Source organism: Gymnogyps californianus, chromosome 1, assembly GCF_018139145.2.
Source record: "Gymnogyps californianus isolate 813 chromosome 1, ASM1813914v2, whole genome shotgun sequence".
Classification (NCBI taxonomy): Eukaryota; Metazoa; Chordata; class Aves; order Accipitriformes; family Cathartidae; genus Gymnogyps; species Gymnogyps californianus.
In genome coordinates, this window is record NC_059471.1 from 163278996 (window position 1) to 163298984 (window position 19989).

General features: G+C 54.9%; 2 protein-coding genes across 2 annotated transcripts; both read left to right on the forward strand.

The window, feature by feature from the left end:
• The first annotated feature begins 269 nt into the window (after positions 1 to 269).
• Positions 270 to 476, forward strand: SMIM45 (small integral membrane protein 45). The gene has a single exon (XM_050914923.1). The coding sequence runs from the start codon at positions 270 to 272 to the stop codon at positions 474 to 476; it is 207 nt and encodes a 68-aa protein (XP_050770880.1).
• A 7109-nt stretch (positions 477 to 7585) lies between these two features.
• SEPTIN3 (septin 3) lies at positions 7586 to 19971 on the forward strand. Its single transcript, XM_050899206.1, has 10 exons — positions 7586 to 7595; positions 12930 to 13121; positions 13371 to 13499; positions 14242 to 14323; positions 14699 to 14836; positions 15200 to 15317; positions 15763 to 15858; positions 17945 to 18044; positions 18516 to 18567; positions 19836 to 19971. The coding sequence occupies exons 1-10, from the start codon at positions 7586 to 7588 to the stop codon at positions 19969 to 19971; spliced, it is 1053 nt and encodes a 350-aa protein (XP_050755163.1).
• The last annotated feature ends 18 nt before the right edge of the window (positions 19972 to 19989 follow it).

A 19989-nucleotide genomic window follows, 5' to 3' on the forward strand; every position in this document is an offset into this window, starting at 1 on the left:
GCAGGCTCACCCCCCTCTGCGGGGAGGGAGCAGGACTGCCATTCAATGAGGGGGTCCCAGAGACGAGCCAAAGGGATTGCCCTCTCCCACAGGCTGAGGTGCCTTGGTGTGCAACTGAGCACGAACCAGGGTGCAGCAGGGCTCTGAGAGGGGTTGCAGGGAGGCTGGGCACCTCAGCTGATGAGGCAGATGTCTCGTGATGAAGCTCAGTGGAGGTGTTTTTTGGGTGCTCCCACTGCACGAGCTTTCTTCCCTTTTCTCTGGCAGCCATGCCCCACTTCTTGGATTGGTTTGTGCCGGTGTATCTGATGATCTCCATTCTCATCCTGGTGGGCTTTGGAGCTTGCATTTACTACTTCGAGCCAGGACTCCAGGAAGCCCATAAGTGGCGAACGCAGAGGCCGATCATGGAACGAGACCTTCGGAAGACACTGATGATTCGGGACAACCTGGCCTTCGGGGTGCCCGAGGTCTGACACGCTGCCCATCGAGTCCAGAAGAGCCTCTCCTGGGTGGGCAGCAGTCCACAAGCCTTGGTAGGGATGACAGTCCTGCTCTGTGCAAGCGGGGCTGATCGTCACTTCGCTCTTTGCTGATCTGGGTCTCGTACTCACCGCTCACCTTTCTGCCCCTTTGCTTCTTAGGCAAGGTTTGTGCGGCACTGTAGACTCGGGGCTTCCCACGTGCTCACAGCCCTTCACCCAGCCAAGGACTTCTGCTCCTCCCCATGGCCGAGACTGATGAATCACTCAAATGAAAGGTCCCTTGTTAATCGCTTGAGTTTGAGCTGCCTGGCATCTTGACATGACCCTCAGTAGGAAAGGTCTCTGCAGGGGTACTAGGCTTGCAAAGGGATACAGAGCCTTTTACTCCTATTCACTGGGTTGAATCTAACCCAGTCTGTTTAAGTCCAGGGGGTATTTTGGGGGAAATAAATGGGATCTCAACCCAGATCGTTGCTTCAGCTCAGCTCTTCACAGCACCCACTCTTGTTGCTGGGATGGTAAGCTTGCTGAAGCTCTGTGCAGAGGGGCCAAGGGCCCAGCGAGCCTCAGAGACCGAATGCCTTTATCCCTGCTAAAAGCACACTGCTCCTCTGTGTCTGTTTGGGAGATGGAGAACATCCATCCATCCACACATCCATCCATTCCAGATGCACTACATTCAAATTAAAGATCTTTACTAAAGAGATTTGTCGAAGTCCTGTGTCAAGCTGAGAATATTCTGCAGCTCTCCATGAAGGGGTGCTGCCAGACATCACAGAAGCCTCTCCTGATCTGCCTGACCTTCCGCTCCTCTGCTGCGGAGTGAGATGGAATGGTCTGGGAAGTAGCTTGCACTTGTTCAGTGCCCTGCACTCCGGAATCCTACAGCATGGATGGGCTCTCTCTTAACTGTCATCCCAACGAAAGTTGTGAATCATCCCTCGACCCCCTTTCCCTGCATGCCTCTGAGAAGGCACACTGACCCTGTCGGCGAAATGGGCCCGTTGCACCACCTCTGCATTCTGGACCCAAGCCGTATAATGTGGGTCTGGCACAAAATCCCATGTTTATAGACTATCTGCACTTTCTGCACTGCCCCGGGGCTGGTCGGCTACCGAAGCGCTGTATGAAGGCATGATGCTGGGGCTAAGAGGGATGTTCACATCTTTGACCTCCCTGCCAGCCCAGTGCAATGCCCGGTGTGTATAGGGAGGTTTGGGATTGCTCTGAACCTGTAGCAGGAGGTTGTGTCAAGAGCCTCTCCTCACCTCTCCTCCCACCCCAACACCCACCCTTTGGATGCAGTAGGTGCAGAGGTGGTACCTGTGACCGCTCTGGACACAGCGAGGTTCTGTGTGCCCCACTCCTGCACGTCCCAGGGGATGTCAGCCCATGCCACCATGCCATGTGCATGTGTCTGCACATCCCATGCTGTCACCTGGGCCTGCCAGTATTGGGGCCACCCACATCCCCAGCATGCTCCCAGGGTGCCGGCTCTCTGCCGTAGTCCCCAACGGCTCCTTTGGGCAGCAGGAGATCCTCCAGCCGGCTGCCCAAATCTGCCACAGATCCTGGATGGGCTCGAGTGTTGGGTTTGTGTGGTGGGGATTTGTGTAGCAGGGGAGGGCCTACAGGGGTGGCTCCTGTGAGAAGCTGCTAGAAGCTTCCCTGGCTCCAACTCGGACCCGCTGCTGGCCAAGGCCGAGCCCATCAGTGATGGTGGTAGCCCCTCTGGGATAGCATATTTAAGAAGGGCAAAAAGACTGCTGAAAAAAAAAAACCTGCAGCAGAGAGAGGAGTGGGATGTGAGAGAAACAACCATGCAGACACCGAGGTCAGTGCAGAAGGAGAGGGAGGAGGTGCGCCGGAGCAGAGATTCCCCTGCAGCCCGTGGTGAGAAGGCAGGCTGTCCCCCTGCAGCCCATGGAGGTTAACGGTGGAGCAGAGATTCCCCTGCAGCCCGTGGAGGACCCCACGCCGGAGCAGGTGGCTGGGCCTGGAGAAGGCCGTGACCCCGTGGGAGAGCCCACACTGGAGCAGTTCGTGGAGGACTGCAGCCCGTGGGAAGGACTCGCGTTGGAGAAGCTCGTGAAGGGCTGACCCTTGTGGAAGGGACCCCATGCTGGAGCAGGGCAAGAGTGTGAGGAGTCCTCCCCCCGAGGAGGAAGGAGCAGCAAAAACAACGTGTGATGAACTGACCGCAACCCCCATTCCAGCCCCCCTGCACTGCTGGGGGGGAGAGGGTAGAGGAATCGAGAGCAAAACTGAGCCCAGGAAGAAGGGAGGGGTGGGGGGAAGGTGTGTTTTTAAGATATGGTTCTGTTTCTCATGATCCTACTCTGATTTGATTGGTAACAAATTAAATAATTGATTTATTTTTCCCCAAGTCGAGTCTGTTTTGCCTGTGACCATAATTGGTGAGTGATCCCTCCCTGTCCTTGTCTCGACTCACGAGCCTTTCGTTGTATTTTCTCCTCCCCGTCCCACCAGCAGGGACACACTGAGCGAGCGGCTGCGTGGTGCTTTGTTGCCCGCTGGGCCTAAACCACAACAGCTCGTGTCACTCAGCCTCTCCTGTGAACCTGTCAGCGGAAGTTTTCTCCTCCATTCCCAAAGAAAGGAGGAGAGTGCACTGGGCTGGTTTGAGTGAGTGATGCTCCACTGGTAATTCTCTGGGGATGAAAGTTAATTTTTAGCTCTAAGGGTTTTGGCTGAGGAAGGAATGGGTCAGGACATCCTGCAAATATCCTGGGTCTTTCTGGGACTTCTCATCCACCAGATTGCAATCGTATCACCATTATCTTCCACACCAAGACCAGGCACACTGGCAGGAGCTTTCTGGCTCTGTTTCAGCCAGAGGACAAGTCAAGAGTCCTTCCATTCAGCCAAAAAACAGAGATCGCGATGCGAGTACCCTAGCTGGGGAGTCTCGCTTGGCAGAGAAATGCAGTGAGTGGGATTACTCCTGTGCCCAAAGTTACACTCACCCTGGCAAGCAAAGGCTCAAAGCGCAGGTGCAGCCTGAAACGGGTAAATCCCACGTATTTTTGTGCCTTGGTGACTTGGGGCTGTGAAAGGGAAATGCCGCGGGGCTGGGCTGCATGGTCTGATGTGCCAACCTCGGCTGCATGGCTCACATCCCCTGCCCTCTGGCACAACACAGCCATATCTCCAAGCGCCAGCTTGGAAACCTGCTTCCTCACCTCGACTGCCTCGTAGCTGGGACTGCACTGCAAACGGACCCCAGCTGAGCCACGGAGTAGCAATAAAAACCTCTGTACTGGAGCTGAGGGGCTTGGAGCAGTCAGGGACAGGTTAAACCGTCCCTGTGGGAAGGGGAGCCTGGTCTCCGCAGCCTGCACCAGCGCAGGCTGCTCTGCCATCACACCTCCTCCAAACCTACTTTTGCCTGCTGAGTCAAAAGAGAAGAGGGAAAACCACCAGCCTGGTAAAAACAAAAGGCTGGGTCTGCCACCGCCGCTCTCAGCCAGCTGGCATCTGTGCTGCAATGGAGCTCCCCACGGGGGTTCCCTCTCCCCTCCTCTGTGTCCTCCTCTGCGCGCTGTCCTGCCTGTTTTCACCTCCGCTCTGCCCACGACTCACTGCAGAAACCGAGCAAAAAGAAGATGACAAACAGGTCAGGGCTGGACTAGAGAGAAGCTAGTTATTCATCTCCTCTGGCTTATGTTTTGCACTGTTTAGTCCTGACACGATCAGTATTAAGCCAGGTATTTTCCACAGGTATGAAGGACTTTATTGCCCACGGTGTCAAAGCCCTCCCCAGTGGAATAAAAGTGTGTGACAAACTGTGTGGCTGATGCTTTATATTCCTGCTGTTCTCCCTGGGATCTGCCTCCCTCCAGCTCTGGGCAGGCAGCAAGGACCAGTCTGCAGCGAGGTTTTCTTTACAGCAGGGTAGGTCTTCATCTGCCTGGTTTCTGTGCCGGCCATGCTGCGGGGCTATCTGGGAATAATTAAGTTACAGGCAAACACTGCCTGAAAACTGAGACTGTTTCTCCCCTGTGGGACCTGTGCAGCCAGAGAGACCTCAGGGGAGAGGGAAATAAGTCACAGATACTGAATTAAACTGCGTAAAGCATCAGAGAAGATACTTAGTGCTGGAAATACTGCACAGCATCAGGTTGTTTTTTTCTACCTTCTGTCTCTTTGCCTTTAAAGAAGCAGAGAAGTTACACCGCCCTGAGCCCTGCCTTCCCCCAGCACTACTCATGGCTTGCTGTGGGTCACAGGATGGTGGTTCCCCCTCCACCCCTCAGCCCTGGCCACCCGAAGGCAGGCAAGCATCCCCCCTGCCATGCTGTGGGTGCTATGGGTGCCTGGCTCTCCTTCTCTTTGCTCCCGTTTGCCCACCAAACCACACGTATTCTCGTCCCGCCCCACCAAAATACCTTTCTCCTTTCCTCCTTTGTTATTGCGTTGCCCTTCAAAGTCTCTTTTATAGTGAGGAAGGTGTAGAGCGGCAAGCTGACTCTCTGTAATGGATGCCCTCTCGACCCTGAAGATGCCCCAAAGCTGGCAACAATCAGAATAATGAAGAAGCAAATCAGAATAAGGGAAGAAGCATCAACCTGGATGAACACCCAACAAGTGAACCCTGAACTTCCTCAGCGGGGTATAAATTGTTGAACTGGAATCTGCCATTTAAGGGAAAAAAAAGAAGAGAGGAAGGGAAAACATTTCAAAAATTCAGAGATTTTAGTTTTTTTTTTAAATTGCACCCATTGTCCTCAGCAGGAGGTGGCACAGGCCTGACCTGGTGGGTCTGCACCGCTCCTCCACCTCCCACCATGGAAGCGGGGTGAGGGGCTGCGGCGTGGGGCTGCCCGTGGTGTGGGGATGCTGGTGGCAGAGGCCAGGAAGGCACCAGGGCAGGGGGCAGGAGCGGCCGTGGCGCCAGGCGTGGGAGCATGCTGCGCAGGCCACAAATGCCCCATTGTCCCGGCCGGAGGCGGGCTGGCCGGCTGCTGGTGGGGGCTCAGGCCTGTCGATGACAGTGGCTCTGGGGAGCGCTGCGCCCCGGGACGCTGCAGCCCCCGGCAGCGGGGAAGGCCTGGGCCCCTTGGCCCAGCCCGGTACCACCTGCCCCCCGCCCTCGCGCCTCTGCTTCCAGCCTGCCGCCGCCCACCATGGAGGAGGACGTCGCCCCTCATCGCAGCCGCCTGCCCGCCCCAGGCAGCCCCACCGGCCCCAGCCGCATCCCGGGCCCCCTGCCACGGCGGGACGGCCCCCTCGGTGCCCCCGCCGCCCCCACGAAGCGCAGCTGCCTTTCGGTCACCCTGCGCCGGGCCGGCGGGGGCGGTGGGGGGCCCCCCTGGGAGCGGCTGCGGGGCCCTGCCCCTGTCACCCCCGTCCCCCCTCGCCCCCGGCCCATGGCGGCCGAGGGGCCCCAGCGACGTGGCGGTCCTGGCGGGGCCGAGGCCGCCCCGGCGGTGAAGATGGGGGTGCCTTGCTCCCCGCCACGCTCCGGTGGGTCTCCGCTGCCGGGATGGGCTGGGCAGGGGGGAGGGAGGCACCGAGGGGTCCCTCGGCGGTGCAGTGGGGCTCGGGATGGGGCTTCGGGAGCAGTGGGGTGACGTGGGGGAGGGCAGGGGGTTCCCCCCCTGGGAGCAATTTCTCCTTCGCCCACACCAGGAGTGTGGGTGGGCAAAGGCAGGTGGGAGGTGAGCCCCTGCGGCGGTGAGCCTGGTGCCCAGCAGGGGAACCAGGCTGCGGGCACCATGTCAGGAGATGTTGTGGGTTCCGGGGTGCCTGTCTGTCTGTCTGTCTGTTTGGAGGCAGCCAGCCTGTCAACCGCTCAGCCTAGCCTGGGTAACTGCCGACAGTGATTTCTAAACGCTCCCGTAACCCACAGTGAGCGCTGTTTCCTTTTTGCCCCCCGGGGCGCTGCAAAAAGAGGCGCCCAAAACCCTTGCCGAGTCTGCCAGGCGTCCCGCAGCCTGGCCCCCACCCAGGGGTCTGCCGCGTGGTGGAGGGACACATGGGGACATCCCTGAAAGGATGCTCCCGTCGTCCCACCGAGCGGAGGGTCTGAGCAGTCCCAGATGTTCGTGCCCCAGCACGGCATGGCGGGGCCACGGTACCTGATGGGGCCGAGGCTCGCAAACGTAGGAGAAGGAAACAGAGATGGAGGAAGGGGCATCCCCCTCCAAAGGCACCAGCAGCCAGGGGCATCCGCACGGCTCTCCAGGCGCGAGCACATCCACCAGACACATGCAGGTGGGCACTGCCAGGCACATACACCTGCCCGGGCACACAGGGATGTGACCTGTGTACCCCAACACGGCCCACGGGCGGCACCTCTCCCTGCTCCCCACACGCATGCACACATGTGTGTGCACACACACACATACACACACACAGAGGGGACAGCGCTTGCTCTGCCTCTGCACCGCGGGCTGACAGCCAGGAATTGCGGTGCTGGAGGCGAAAAGGTTTCTCACGCCTCCGCAAGTGGAGCTGAAAGGCAAATCGCTTTTGATGAGCCAAAACGTTCCCAATTTCCTCTCTCCGGGAAAGCAGAAGGAGGCCTTGCAATCCCCTGAACCCAATAAATACCTAGGGGGAAAGAGTGCCCTTTCTCAGATCCGCTGAAGCGAAGCCACAAAGGGTTAAATATCCCCCTCCCTAAACAAGCACAGATGCTGAAAACGCTGGGGAATTGGGAGGGAAAGGGGCAAGAAAAGGCCTGTGTGGTGTGGATGTGCAAGGGGGGCCCCTCTGGGACATGGGGGGCCCATCGTCGGTGGCCCCTCTGTCTCTGTGGCCGTGCCCCTCCAGGCGGGGAGGCTGGCAGGGGCCTGGGATGGAGCCGGGGGAGGGTGCGCGGGGGGAGATTTTGCGGCGATGTTTAATATTCAGGTCACATGACGATGGCAGCAGGAGCAGCAGCAGCATCCCCGCTCCACTGAAATAGCCACTGGAGAAGGAGGGGAAGGAGAGGGGGGGAGAAGAGGACACAGGGAAGAAAGAGAGAGGTAAAAGCAGAGCCTCGTAGCCCACCGTGCTGCGCCAGCATCAGGCTAGAAAAGTGGGGGGAGACCCACCCCCTTGGGAGAGGATTCGGAGACAAAGGAAGCTTCATGTTCAAAGGTAGGATGCTCTGGGCTTGGCAGGGCTGGGCGATGCCGGAGGGACGCCGCTGGGGCTTTTTGTGCAGGCACCCTCCGCCGTGCCCCCACGCTGCCCAGCTCTGGCCATGGGGGAGGAATAACCCCAAAGGGCAGCGGGCGAAATCGGTCCTGGCTTTGTCTTTCCTCTTTTTTTTCCTTTTGGTGGCAGCAGTCTGGCATGAAGGAGAACGAGCAGGGCTGGTTGCGGTGCTGATGGGGAGTAGCTGGCGCCAGGGGCTGCTCTGAAAGAAAGAGATAATCCCAGCTGGCCCAGGGCTGGGGAAAGCCCACAAGCTGCTCGGCGACTGGCTTGTCCCTTGCCAGTGACAGGCAGCCGCTGCGGGGGCAGCGGGGACGTCCTGCGCTGCTCCCTGGGCATCTGCGCAGGAGCCGGCGGGCGGGCAGGGAGCCCCGGCACCGGCGGGCGGGCGGGCGGGCAGGGGGACAGGCAGCTGTGGTGGAGTGGGTACCCTGGTCCAGGGGTGCTCAGCATCCTCTCGCCTTGTGATACAGCCATTCCACCCAGGCGGCGAGCCGGGGTGTGGGGTAAAGACTGCACGGCTGGGGAGCCACACCGAGGGTATGGGCAGGGCTGAGGTAAGCATCTAACCCTGCGGTGGCTGGGGATGTTCCTAGCCCCTTCACCTCCAGCTCCTGCATCTCCAGAGAGGCTTCAGCACACGCTGCTCTAGATTTCACTGCGGCCCCAGCAGAGCCGGGCGCTTGCCCAAGCCCTCTGCAGCATGCTGAGGGGAAGGAAGGTTGCTGCCGGGAAGGCTGCGGCAGTCCAAAGGGCTGAGATGAGTTTTCCTGCCTCACTCGAAATGCCCGGTGATCCTCAGGCCAGGCTAAAAGATCTGGTAAGAAGAATGGCTCTGTCCTGCACCCTGAGGTCAGGCGGTGCATCCGGCGCGGCTCGGCCTGGCTCGGCCTTTGCCCTGCACAGCTGGGAGAAATGCCCTGGGGTCATCACAGAAACTGAGGGGGGAAAGGGATTTTTCCAGTGGAGAGATGCTCAGTCCAGCACCTCTGCATATCTGAAGCAAGGAGCAGATCCTAATGCCTGCAAGCCCCAGGGAGGCTGTGCTACTGAAGCAGCTGCTTGCTTTCCTTCCTAGGGACCCGGCGTCGCCCACCGAGGGCCCGCTCCTGCCAGCCGCCTTCAGGCTCCGAACCCATCCCTCCTCCCCGTTCCATGTCTGCAGGGAGTGGGACCGTGGGTCTGGGGCCATGCGGGTGGAAGGGGCTGGGGTGAGACGCGTGTGTGGATCGCTGCCTCCAGCCGGAGCGGGACGGCCTCGTGCCGCACAGGAGGAGAGCTGCAGCGAGGCCACCGATGCGTTACGTGGGGGTTAAATAGCCTTTCCTTGCTGGAAGCTGGGTTGTGGTGAGCGACTGTTTGCAGCCCTCCCTCCCTCTTGCCACTCAGACAAAGGATGGGAAGGCAGGGGGAGGGGATGCGACTGTATCTGGGTTATCGGGACAGAGTAGATGTTAGTCCCCACTACCTGACCCCATAAGGGACCTGCAGGGCCACCTCCATCCCCAGCTAGCTGCTGCGAATATCAGAGGCAGGCGGACACGAAGGGTGCCCTGCGGTAGTGGTGTCTGCTGCTGGCCACGTACGCCAGCCTTCCAGGGAGAGGTTTTGGGGTGGATCAGTGGGTGTCAGAAGCAGGAGCTAGCTGGGACCACTGGGACCTCTCCAGGCACCCGTTGCCCTTCTGCCCCTGCCTGCCCTGGCCCCAGGTGCTGCACCTCTCCCTGCTCCGGAGCCAAGTGGAGCATCTCCTGTAAACCAGAGATTATCCCCCGGCAGCCCAGCCCAGGCCACCTCCCACCAGGAACCGGGCAGCAGAGGTATCACCAGCAACCGCCCTCTTAAATGAGCTTCGCTTAGCACACAGAACAAAGCAGCAGGGAAAAGGGTGGCAATGCAAACAGCGGATGTAAGTGGTTAACCTTGGCTAACCCTCATTCATTATCAGCTGTACTGGCTGTAGTGCCCTATCATGTATTCATTATAGGGGACAGCTGGAGGGGCTACGGGATGTGCCTAGGATGCATAGTGCTACCCCTTGAGCAGTCAGAGCGCTAATTAGGCTTCCTAGCAGCATTAGCATTACTGCACGTAAAACAGAGGCATTCCCAGGAGACCAGGTAGACACATTTTATGTCTCAAGGTGCCTCTCATAACTCTGGCCCCAGTTTTGCACACCCTGACCTCCCCGGCAGGCTGTTCCTCAGTTGGCTCCTTGGATTCCTCTGTGGCAGTCAAGAGGTGGAAAATCGCGTGCAGAAAGCTGAGCCCTTGGGTACCTCTTTGCAGAATGGGGGATTCCCTTCCTGAGGCTGTATGGGAAGGCACCCCACACAGAGAGGAAGGCAAGTGACCGAGAGGAGAAAGGGAGGTTGTCTACCCTGAGACCTTGAATGTCCAAAATCAAAACGCCCAGAGCGACATCACTGATATAAAATCCAGGAAATATTTAAGAAGACTTCTGGAGATCTTTTCTCCTGGTCTCAGGGGTTTTTATAGGTGCCCAGGAACCTGACTCTGAAATATCTGCTCCAGCCACTGCAAGTTCCTGGCTCCAGCATTGAAGCCTGCAAAGGGATGCCCATGTATTGCGATGTCCACAGCAGAGTTTGCAACATCTGCCAAGGCAAAGTGTCCCTCGGTGAGATTGAGGGATGAGTTATGAACCTCTTAGTGAGCCTTGAGGTTGGCTGCCAGCAACTTCCCTCCTTCCTCCTCCCTGCGTAAGAACAAGGAGTTGAAGGAATAAAGGAGAGGGCAACAGACAAGGACAAGCTACTGCCTGGGCAGCAAAGGGGTTGCAGCCTGCATGGCCCAGGTCCTGCACCCATCCCATGCAGCTGCTCAGCTGGGCTTTCTTCCCACCTCGACTTGGTCCCTGTCCACCACCAGGGTTTATTTTCCCCCATTACTGCAGTAGCCAAGTGCCTCACTGGGGCCACAGCCCCCTGCCCCACGTCCCCTCATCATTCCCTGTCTCACTCTCTTTTCTCCTTCTCTTTGGGGTAGGTGGGACCCCAGCAGGGCTGTGTGGGGTGCACACTGGAGGGTGCTGCAGCAGGATGAGGGGCACGGCACAGCCATGCAACTATGGTACAGGTGGCGCGGGGCAGCCCGGGAGAGGACGAGCGAAGGGCAGGGTGCAGGAGAGCTGGCTGGCTTGGCCCTCCATGCTGTGCCAGAGAGATGGGCTTTCCTGGCTGGCAGCAGCTTTGAGAAAGCTGGAAAAAGGCAACAGGAGCCCCAGGGGATGCTTTGTCAGCAGGAAAGGTGCAGACTAGCTGTGACGGGTGTAAGAGCGGATTGCAGCTGAGAAGCGCTCGGCTCGGCAGGCTGCCTCCTCCGGCAGCTGCCCGGCAGCATGAGGTGCTCCGAATTGTCAGCCTGGCTCAAGCCAACAGTCCGTCTTGTGCTCTGGTCCCCCCAGGGTGCTGCTTGCTGCTTCAGGAGAGGATGATGATAGCTCAGAGTGCCCTCAGTCGGTGGGGAAGAGCAGGAGGGGAGGGCCATCCTCCAGCAGACCTCTCTCCTGCGAGCAAGGTGGAACAGAGGTGGTATGAGAACCTTCAGACGTTACCCACAGTGCTGTGCACGGCCATCCTCTCACACAGAGGGAAGATCCCTTCTCCCAGTTTAACATAAAAGACTTCCTAAGCGGTGTAAAAGGAGCTGGGTGGAGGCACCCTTCTCCCTGCCAAGGGTGGCCCTTCGGCAAGGTCTGCCCTCAGCACACTATAGTGAGATATTAAAGCTTATATAAAATGTAAGATCTTCACTGTGTCAAGCAGCCCTTGTGTCTGCACAGGAGCTTTGATGTGGGAATGCTAGGCAGGGTCACCAGCCAGCCATGCAGCCTGTTGCAGCCTAACCCTGTCCTTGAACAAAATCTCTCTGACCTCTCCCCAATCCCGGTCTCTGCCTGGCCTGGCTGAGCTGTCACAGGGACCCCGGACTGCTGCTATCAGTGTCACCAGCCCAGTGACCTCTGAGTCGTCTTCCTCTCCAAAAGGCATGTGTCACCCACCAAATGGCAGTCGCCTGCCTGGCCGCTGACGTCCTCCTCTGCAGTCCGTGGGTTCTGCTGAGAGGAGCGAAAAACTCTGCCGAAATGATGGAAAGGGATAATTTAGTGTGAGATACTTGAACTGAAGTGGCATCCAAAACAAGTGGAGTGCTTAGCAAGCAAAAACACATGCTGTCCCTGTCCTGGAAAAATAACCATCTAATGAGATAAAGCATGGGGGAAGACAAGTAATTAGAGTGGGAGAGGCTCTAGTTTGCAGCTGGTTTGTATATGAAAGGTATTTGATTCCCATCCCCTTCATCTCCCTTTCCAGATTCATCCCTCACGTCTCCCTTCCCCACCAATTACAGCTTTTCTTCTGTGCCCTGTCCTCTCCCAACCTCTGGCTTCCTCCCAGTGGGTGGGAGCTGCTCACTAATGAGACAAGAGATGGAGATAAATGGATGAGGCCCGCCCCAAGCAGTGTGTGCCATCACCCAAAAAAGAGTCAGGGAGGCCGGAGAGCCTGCAGGGCCTTTCTTTTTGCCTGTTTGTTTTACATGGAAGAAGTGAGGAGGGGGAGGCGAGGAAAGAAAGGTGCAGATGATTAGTTTATTGATCACGATGATTAATTTCTTGAGCATGACAAAACCCATCGATCTACGGGCAGGAGGCAAGCGCAGAGGTTGTGGCCATGCTTTGCACTTCCATCACTGCCTTCCTCTGAGGAACTCAGCCTGCACAGCACGGCCAGTAATGCAGCCGTCCCTGGCAAGTGCGAAGCTTGCAAGTCCTCACGGTAAATCCCAAACTCTGTTTCAATGCCAGGACTTGACACACGATAATTTTTGAAACTTTGTTCCGTCGCAAATTTCGTGCTAAACTGGGAGGGGCAAAACACTAGTGATCCTGGTGAGAACTGGGAGACAAAAACGAGGAGAAACACACACAGAGCTTTGGGCACCCGATCAGGAGCCCAGCCAGCTTCACTGGGTCTGCTCCTGCTGTTTGGAGGTAGCCATCAATACGCTGCATGCTCAACGAACCCCACTTCTCCACCTCCTCATCTGGAGTGATACATAGAAGCGTATGCTGGAAACTCAAGTAGATGTTCCCCCCTGAAGAGCCTTACTGCTAAAATCTTGCCGTTCAGTCACCCTCAGTAGCCCTTGAAATGGACGCTCAAAGTTGCCCTCAGCCCCTGTGACAGGTCAGCAGGGAGGCCCTTGTGACACCTCAATGATGATTTTTCAATCTTTCTCCCCATGCAGGGCCAGTGGAGAGCAAAAACGAAGCAGCCATGTCTGAGCTGGTCCCAGAGCCGCGACAAAAACCAGTTGTACCAATGAAACCCATGGGCATTAATGCCAACTTGCTGGGCTACATCGGTATTGACACCATCATTGAGCAGATGCGCAAGAAAACCATGAAGACAGGTTTCGACTTCAACATCATGGTTGTAGGTAGGCAGGGACCAGCTGAGGTACTGGGAACCATGGCCAGGGACTGTCCTATGAGGTCAGGTGGGAGAGCGAGCCCTGCAGGGAGGGCATGAGGGATCAGACAGTGCTTGCTGTGGGGGAAAGAAGAGCCTGCACAAAGCAAGGAGACACCTACAGCCCCTTCCCCTGCCAGCCCGGCTCCGTCCCCTGGGCCTGCTGTCATTGCCAGGCTGTGGCAGATGTCAGGAGCTTCCTCTTTGCAATCCTCAGGTCAGAGTGGACTGGGAAAGTCGACGTTGGTGAACACCCTCTTCAAATCCCAGGTGAGCCGCAAATCTTCGAGCTGGAACCGGGAGGAGAAGATCCCCAAGACAGTGGAGATCAAAGCCATCGGGCATGGTAAGAGCCAGGCTGCTGGGTTTGAGGCAATACTGATGCTTCAGCACAGACTTGCAGAAGACCCCAGTAGTCTATGCAAACAGTTCTTTGGTATTAGGCAGCCCTTTCTCCATGGGAAGCTAAAGGACAAGTGCCAGTTTTAGATGGCCTCAGACCCAGCCAAGGCTTTTCTTAAACAGCAATGCCGCTGATGCCACAGCCAAAAGTGAGGGGTAGAAAAAGTTATAGATATTTCTTCTGCCAAGGTATTAGTCTGCATGGGTGGATTACGCCTTGCTGTAAGTCATTCCCACCTGCAGACGCTTAATAATCTATACAAATGGCATTGGTGGGTCCCATCCCAAGCCTGGTAGAGCACATCTCCTCGTGGCAAAGCATCAGCACAGCTTCTACAGTGGTGCAGAGTAATGAGCATCATCTCAGATCCAGGATGATGCATTGGAGGGGAGGACAAGCTGTGTAAAGTAGGTACTACCTTTGGGCCACAGACTGAGCACAAATCCATTTTCCTGTGGCAGAGCGGTGTAAGGTGGCTTTGGTGCAGAGGTTACCAAAATTTGGGGTCAGAAATGCAAGTGGGGGTCACAACTGTTGAGGCATGACCCAGCCTGGCCTGGTCATGCTTGCTGGGCAGGGATGAGGGCAGAGTGCTCCTGTTCCCTTGTAGGGCACAGAGACATGTTTCATGATAGAGCAAGTCCCCACCAAACTGCAAGATGATTGTTTGCAATTTCTTCCCCAGTCATTGAAGAAGGTGGTGTCAAAATGAAGCTGACAGTGATTGACACCCCAGGATTCGGGGATCAGATCAACAACGAGAACTGGTGAGTTTTACATGGTCAAGGCCTTGTGTCCTGGAAAGGGCTGGAGTTAAGATGGTATGTGGAGTGACTCTCGTCTACTTGGCCTGGAAAGCATCTGGGATCCTATTGCACTCAGGGGGCTGGTAATGCGGACATGGAATTGTGAACACCATGGTCTGTGTGTGTGCTCGGGAGTGTGCACACATAACATAGTGAGTGCCTATTCCTGTGCCCAGCTACAGAAACTCTTAAACATCTCTGCTGATGGTGAGATGCTTGTGGTGGATATTTTTTATGCCTGAGCTTGCTTTGCTGCTGTCAGAGACGGGAACACTGTAGGCAGGAACATGAGGAGATTTGTACCTGCCTATTCATCTCTCTCTCCCACCTTAACAGCTGGGAGCCTATTGAGAAATACATCAATGAGCAATACGAAAAATTTTTGAAAGAGGAGGTGAATATTGCAAGGAAGAAACGAATTCCAGACACGCGAGTGCACTGCTGCCTCTACTTCATCTCCCCGACGGGCCACTCGTACGTACACAGTCCCTCGTCCTTCCTCAAGCCCTTGGTGCCTCTGTGCCAGATATATACCCTGCACTGCTCCATCTCAGCCACGGACCCAGGGGTCCTGCCTGCGGGGCTGGCCACTGTTTAGCTTAACTTCGGGTGCTGTGGGGCTTGAAAGGGTCTAGGATTACGAGGGCAGGAGAAACGCCACTGTGGTTTTTGGGAGAGGGCAGGATGGATGGGAAGAAGGAGATGAGAGCATGGTGGCAGCAAGCGGGGTACATACAAGGGAGGTTTCATTGATGCCCTGATGCTGGGAGAGTCACTAGGATGAAAGGCGAGGCGGGTAAAGTGACCCCTTCCGTGTTGTTCCCTCTTGGGCTGCAGCCTGCGGCCTTTGGACCTGGAGTTCATGAAACATCTCAGCAAGGTAGTGAACATCATCCCAGTTATTGCCAAGGCTGACACCATGACCTTGGAGGAGAAGACCGAATTCAAACAAAGAGTGAGTATCTCCTCTCCTGCATGGGATCCTTCCCTGCCTTGGCTTGGAGATGGGAGAAATGAGTGGTATCCTTCTTCCTGGGATTGCAGTGGAGTCCCCAGGGCATGCACAGAGTCCAGCAGTGGGTTGGTGGGTAGGTCCTGAAGATGCAGCTGTTTGTGGCTCTGAGGGCATCTGTTAGAGGGGGAAGAAATGTGTGTACCCCTGTGACATCTCGTGATATGCTCTGTCACGGGAACTGCAGAGCCAGACGAGTAACTGGGGTTGGGGAAGAAAGACTTATCATTGCTGCCGTGTGTCCTCACTTTGCTGCACACTTCCCTGGGGACAATCCCTCCAACCCTTGCCCGCTGGAAGGATGTCCCAGATGTGTTTGCCCGGCCGTCCCGCCTGCCTTCCCTTCAGGTTTGTGTTGCTTTGTGCTCCAAAATGTCTCTCTGCCCAGGTGCGCAAAGAGCTAGAAGTAAATGGGATCGAGTTTTACCCCCAGAAAGAATTCGATGAGGACTTGGAGGATAAAACAGAGAACGACAAAATCAGGGTAGGAAACATTTTATTGTGGGAGGGGAAGGGCGGATGAGGGCTTGTCATATTTAACGAGTGTAAAACAGACATGTGTGACTAGAAGGTTTTAAGTGCTTCATGATCCCTGAATGAAAGATGCAATGGATGTAAGGGATGGTCATTCCTCCTTCCCAGCTTAATTTGTCCCTGTTGTTACTACAGGGTGCTATGAAGGCTGAGTGGGGAAGGACTATGTTTCACCTACTCTTGCTCAATGCTCTGTTTGGCCACCGTTAAGAACCAAAGGGGCCTGGTATGTGGCTGATGTCCAGCCTCTGTCCCAAACAACTGCCCCATGAGCCCTCTCATCTGCTGACCAAACTTGACCTGAAAAGCAGTCCAGTTCTTTGCTCCCCCAGCCCCTGTGAGAAGGCTTGTGCCATCCTTCCCTCCTCAGAGCGTTAAAAACTGTCTCCTAATTTCCAGCCTGTGTTTGTTCATAGCCAGGTTGTACCCAGGATTATATCTGTGTTCTTGTGCCAACACTGACTCAAGCAGTTCTCCTTCCTAGTGGTCCCCTCCACCACTCAAGGCATTTATAGAGAACAATATTATCCTTTGCTGACCTTCTGGTCAGCTAAAGGAGACAAGCTCCTTTGGATGAGCTTCCCATTCCTCAGTAGCCCACGCTCCTAATCAGTTTTTTCTGTGCCTGCTCCAGTTTGATTTGATTATCTAGCACTGGTGCTGGTACCCCATGCTCCCCTGTCTCTTCTGAGATCTGAATTGCTAACCTTGTGGACCACATGTGCTTTTTAAACAATTGCATCACACTGGTGGCTCATGGTCATCTTGTGACTGACTAGCACTTGGGGTCCTTCCACTTCTTTAGTTGCTGCTTGTTCATGAGCTCCAAAGTCGTAGCAGAAATTCTTGATGTTATTCCCTAAATGCTGCTCTTTGTGCCTCAAACTTACATCTTCCTGGATAATAACCCAGTCTGACTTTGTTCTGACAACACCTCTTGGCCTTGTGATGCTAGTGCATTTAATTATCCCGCTTATCATTTTTGTGGCTAGGCCATTAATGAAAACAGATTGGCCTCCGTGGCAGTCCTCAAGAAACTCCAGGAGTCTTGCATTGCAGCCTGACACTTGCCCTTTCAACTCCCCCAGCTGTCACAGCCCCAACAGAAATTCTCACCTTCCCCATCTTAATTAATCATTTCCCATTTGGCAATACATCACACATTCTGGAGATGACTAGATGGGTTTTGCTTCTTCTCCAAACTGTTACTGGTTTTGAGGAGGGCACCACATTTTGTTCTGCACTTCAGCATCATTGCCCTAGGTTTGGATAGTCTCACACATAAGAAATAAACTGCTTTTTAATCTCCATTCCTGTGGTAATTGCAGTCCCTTCCCAGGACCAGGGATAGCTATAAAGCAGAGTACATCTATGAACATCTGCACAACCTTATCGACAGCAGGGTCTCCTGCACCCTATGCTCGGGAAACAGATGGTTTCTCCCTGTGCTTAGAGATATCTGGGTCCTCAATAGCCTCACCTACTGTCCCACTTCCCAGGAAAGCTGCACCCCTACCCCATTTTTGGCCTTCCTCAGTACAACCATTTCAGCCATTAAACTTGTTGCATGTTCATGTGTCTTGCTGGGGAGGATTATTTTGAGTCCTCTCCTTCTTCTGGTGAAGAACTACTAACTTGGTGAGAAATACCACAAACTATCCATATGAGCAGTACTGGGCTGACAGACCCTCTTCTGGTTACGCCAAGGTACTTCTTCTCTGGTCATCCCCCTCTTCAGAAATGCTGGAGAAGGGTGCAGAAAAGCTCTGCCCCCTGCTCCAGAGCCCTTGGCACTGCTGCAAGCTACCCACTAAGCTCGGGGGGTGCAAGGACACCTGTAAAGCAAGGGCCCAAAATGCTAGGGATAGCACTGATGGGTGAAGAGGACAGCCAGTGATGTGTTGCTCTGGAGAACCTCTTCCCTTGGAGAAGGCCTTGTGTTTGGTGAGCTGAGAGAAGGAAAGGTGGATGGGGAACAGTGATGGTGCTGCTCTCTGGAAAGGGTTCAATAGGTCTCTCCACATGTCTCTCCCCAGCAGGAAAGCATGCCCTTCGCAGTAGTGGGCAGCGACAAGGAGTACCAAGTGAATGGCAAAAGAGTCCTGGGCAGGAAAACACCTTGGGGAATCATTGAAGGTAAAAAACCCCGTGCTTCTGGGAGCTGAAAGTATCTCTGAAGGCCCCAGTAATAGACAAGGGTCCAGATAACATGTCTCATGGCTACCTTCCCATCCCTTTTGCAATAAACTTTTTGAAAACAAGCAAGAGGAGAATTCTCAAATAGCTCTGCTGGGAGGGAACTGCCATGGTCAATGCGGTACCACTACTGCCAACTGGCAGAAGCTGGAGCCACTCTGAACACCACGGTGTGTGAAGTTGAGCTCCTGAGGTTCCCTTGGTTTTCAAATGAAAACTCACATGTGACTGCTCAGCACCTCTTCACGTGTCTCCTCAATGCCTGACAGTGTGGCGTTCAGACAACTGTCTGTCATTTCTGAAGTATGCAGGCTCTGCGCACCTGGAACCTGCCCCATGGCAATGACCTCTGTAACCACAAAGGGGTTGTTGAAAAAAATAAAATGTAACAATTGCTTGCTTTCTTTTCAGTGGAAAACCTCACTCACTGTGAATTTGCCCTACTTCGAGATTTTGTCATCAGGTAAGGCCATGGTCATGCACCAGGTTGCTCTTGATAAGCAAGGAGTCTTCCTGAGACCCTCTTAGAGTGAAATAGCCCCTATGGAAAGGAAAATAAAGTACATTTCAGGCAGTGAAAGCTTATGTGGGGTAGGGTTGGATTGAGTTAAGGGGTAGATACTTTAGTGCCTCTCTTAGTGACATGACCACTATGTCAAGAAGGTGCTAGTTTTCATGTATGAGCTGGATGCCTGGAGAAAAGCAGGGTACTACCACCCCCCTTATATACCACCCCCAGGATATTAGGTTGCAACAACTTCTATTTGTTGCTGACAACAGGTCTGGGCTGGAGTCAGTGAGAAAGAGGCCACTACCACATCCTAGACCATGTGTCCTACCAGGTTGAGGGATGTGCTGGAACATACAACCTGGAAGTGAAAAGCTCCTTATTTCATTCAGCTTTCATTGTCCTGTCTTATTTCTACTGTGTTTCATGAAGTTGTCTCAGCACAAGTGATATCTGCCCCAAATTCTGTAGAAAAGCTGCAGATCCAGGGTCACCTCTGTTCCCTATAAATACAATAAGGTTTTAAAACAACACCAAAAATAAGAAAATAAGGGAAACACACTTCAAAGCCAGAGCCCTGTGGCTCATTCCACCTGTGGGTATGGTGGTATTGAGACACTTGGCCAGGTACAATGCTTTGACATCACCCTACTGCCCTCTTTTTGTTCTGTGATACCTTCTGCAGCAGACGTGCTTTCCCTAAGTCTTGCAGTAAAAACATCCTAACCAAGTGATCATCACAAAGCATGTAGCAATCCAAGCCCACAGGCTTTCTACGGAGGTTAGGGACGATGCTCACAGCAGCATTTTGCAGATTATAGTCTGCAGTGGACCTGATACACCCTCCTGGTGCTTCCTTGTCTCACCACTGCTTCAGATGAGATAAGTCCATGTCTGCTCTGACACACCAGGATGGCCAGTAGCTGTCCCACTGGCACAGGTGTGAGAGGGGCTGGACACTGGCAAGCACAGCCAGGGATTTCAGGCCATATCCTGCACCCTGCGTGTGTGTTCTTGAATGCTGATGCTCCAGCTCTCGGTTGTGTCTGATGGCACCCAAGCTATCCATGCAGAAAAAGGGGTACACTCATTAGCCAGACTGACTGAAGAAATCTTCCATTTGTCTTGGGGAATAATATGATCATCAGAAGATTAATATTGACTGTGCTGATATTGGTTATCATATCCTCTTTCCTACCCCACCTTCACTTTGCCCCCTGCAGGACCCACCTTCAGGACCTAAAAGAAGTGACCCATAACATCCACTATGAGACCTACAGGGCCAAGCGGCTGAATGACAACGGAGGGCTGCCCCCCATGGCTGTCGAGACAGAGGAAAACCAAGAAAGTAACCTGTGAATGACACCCACCCCCCAC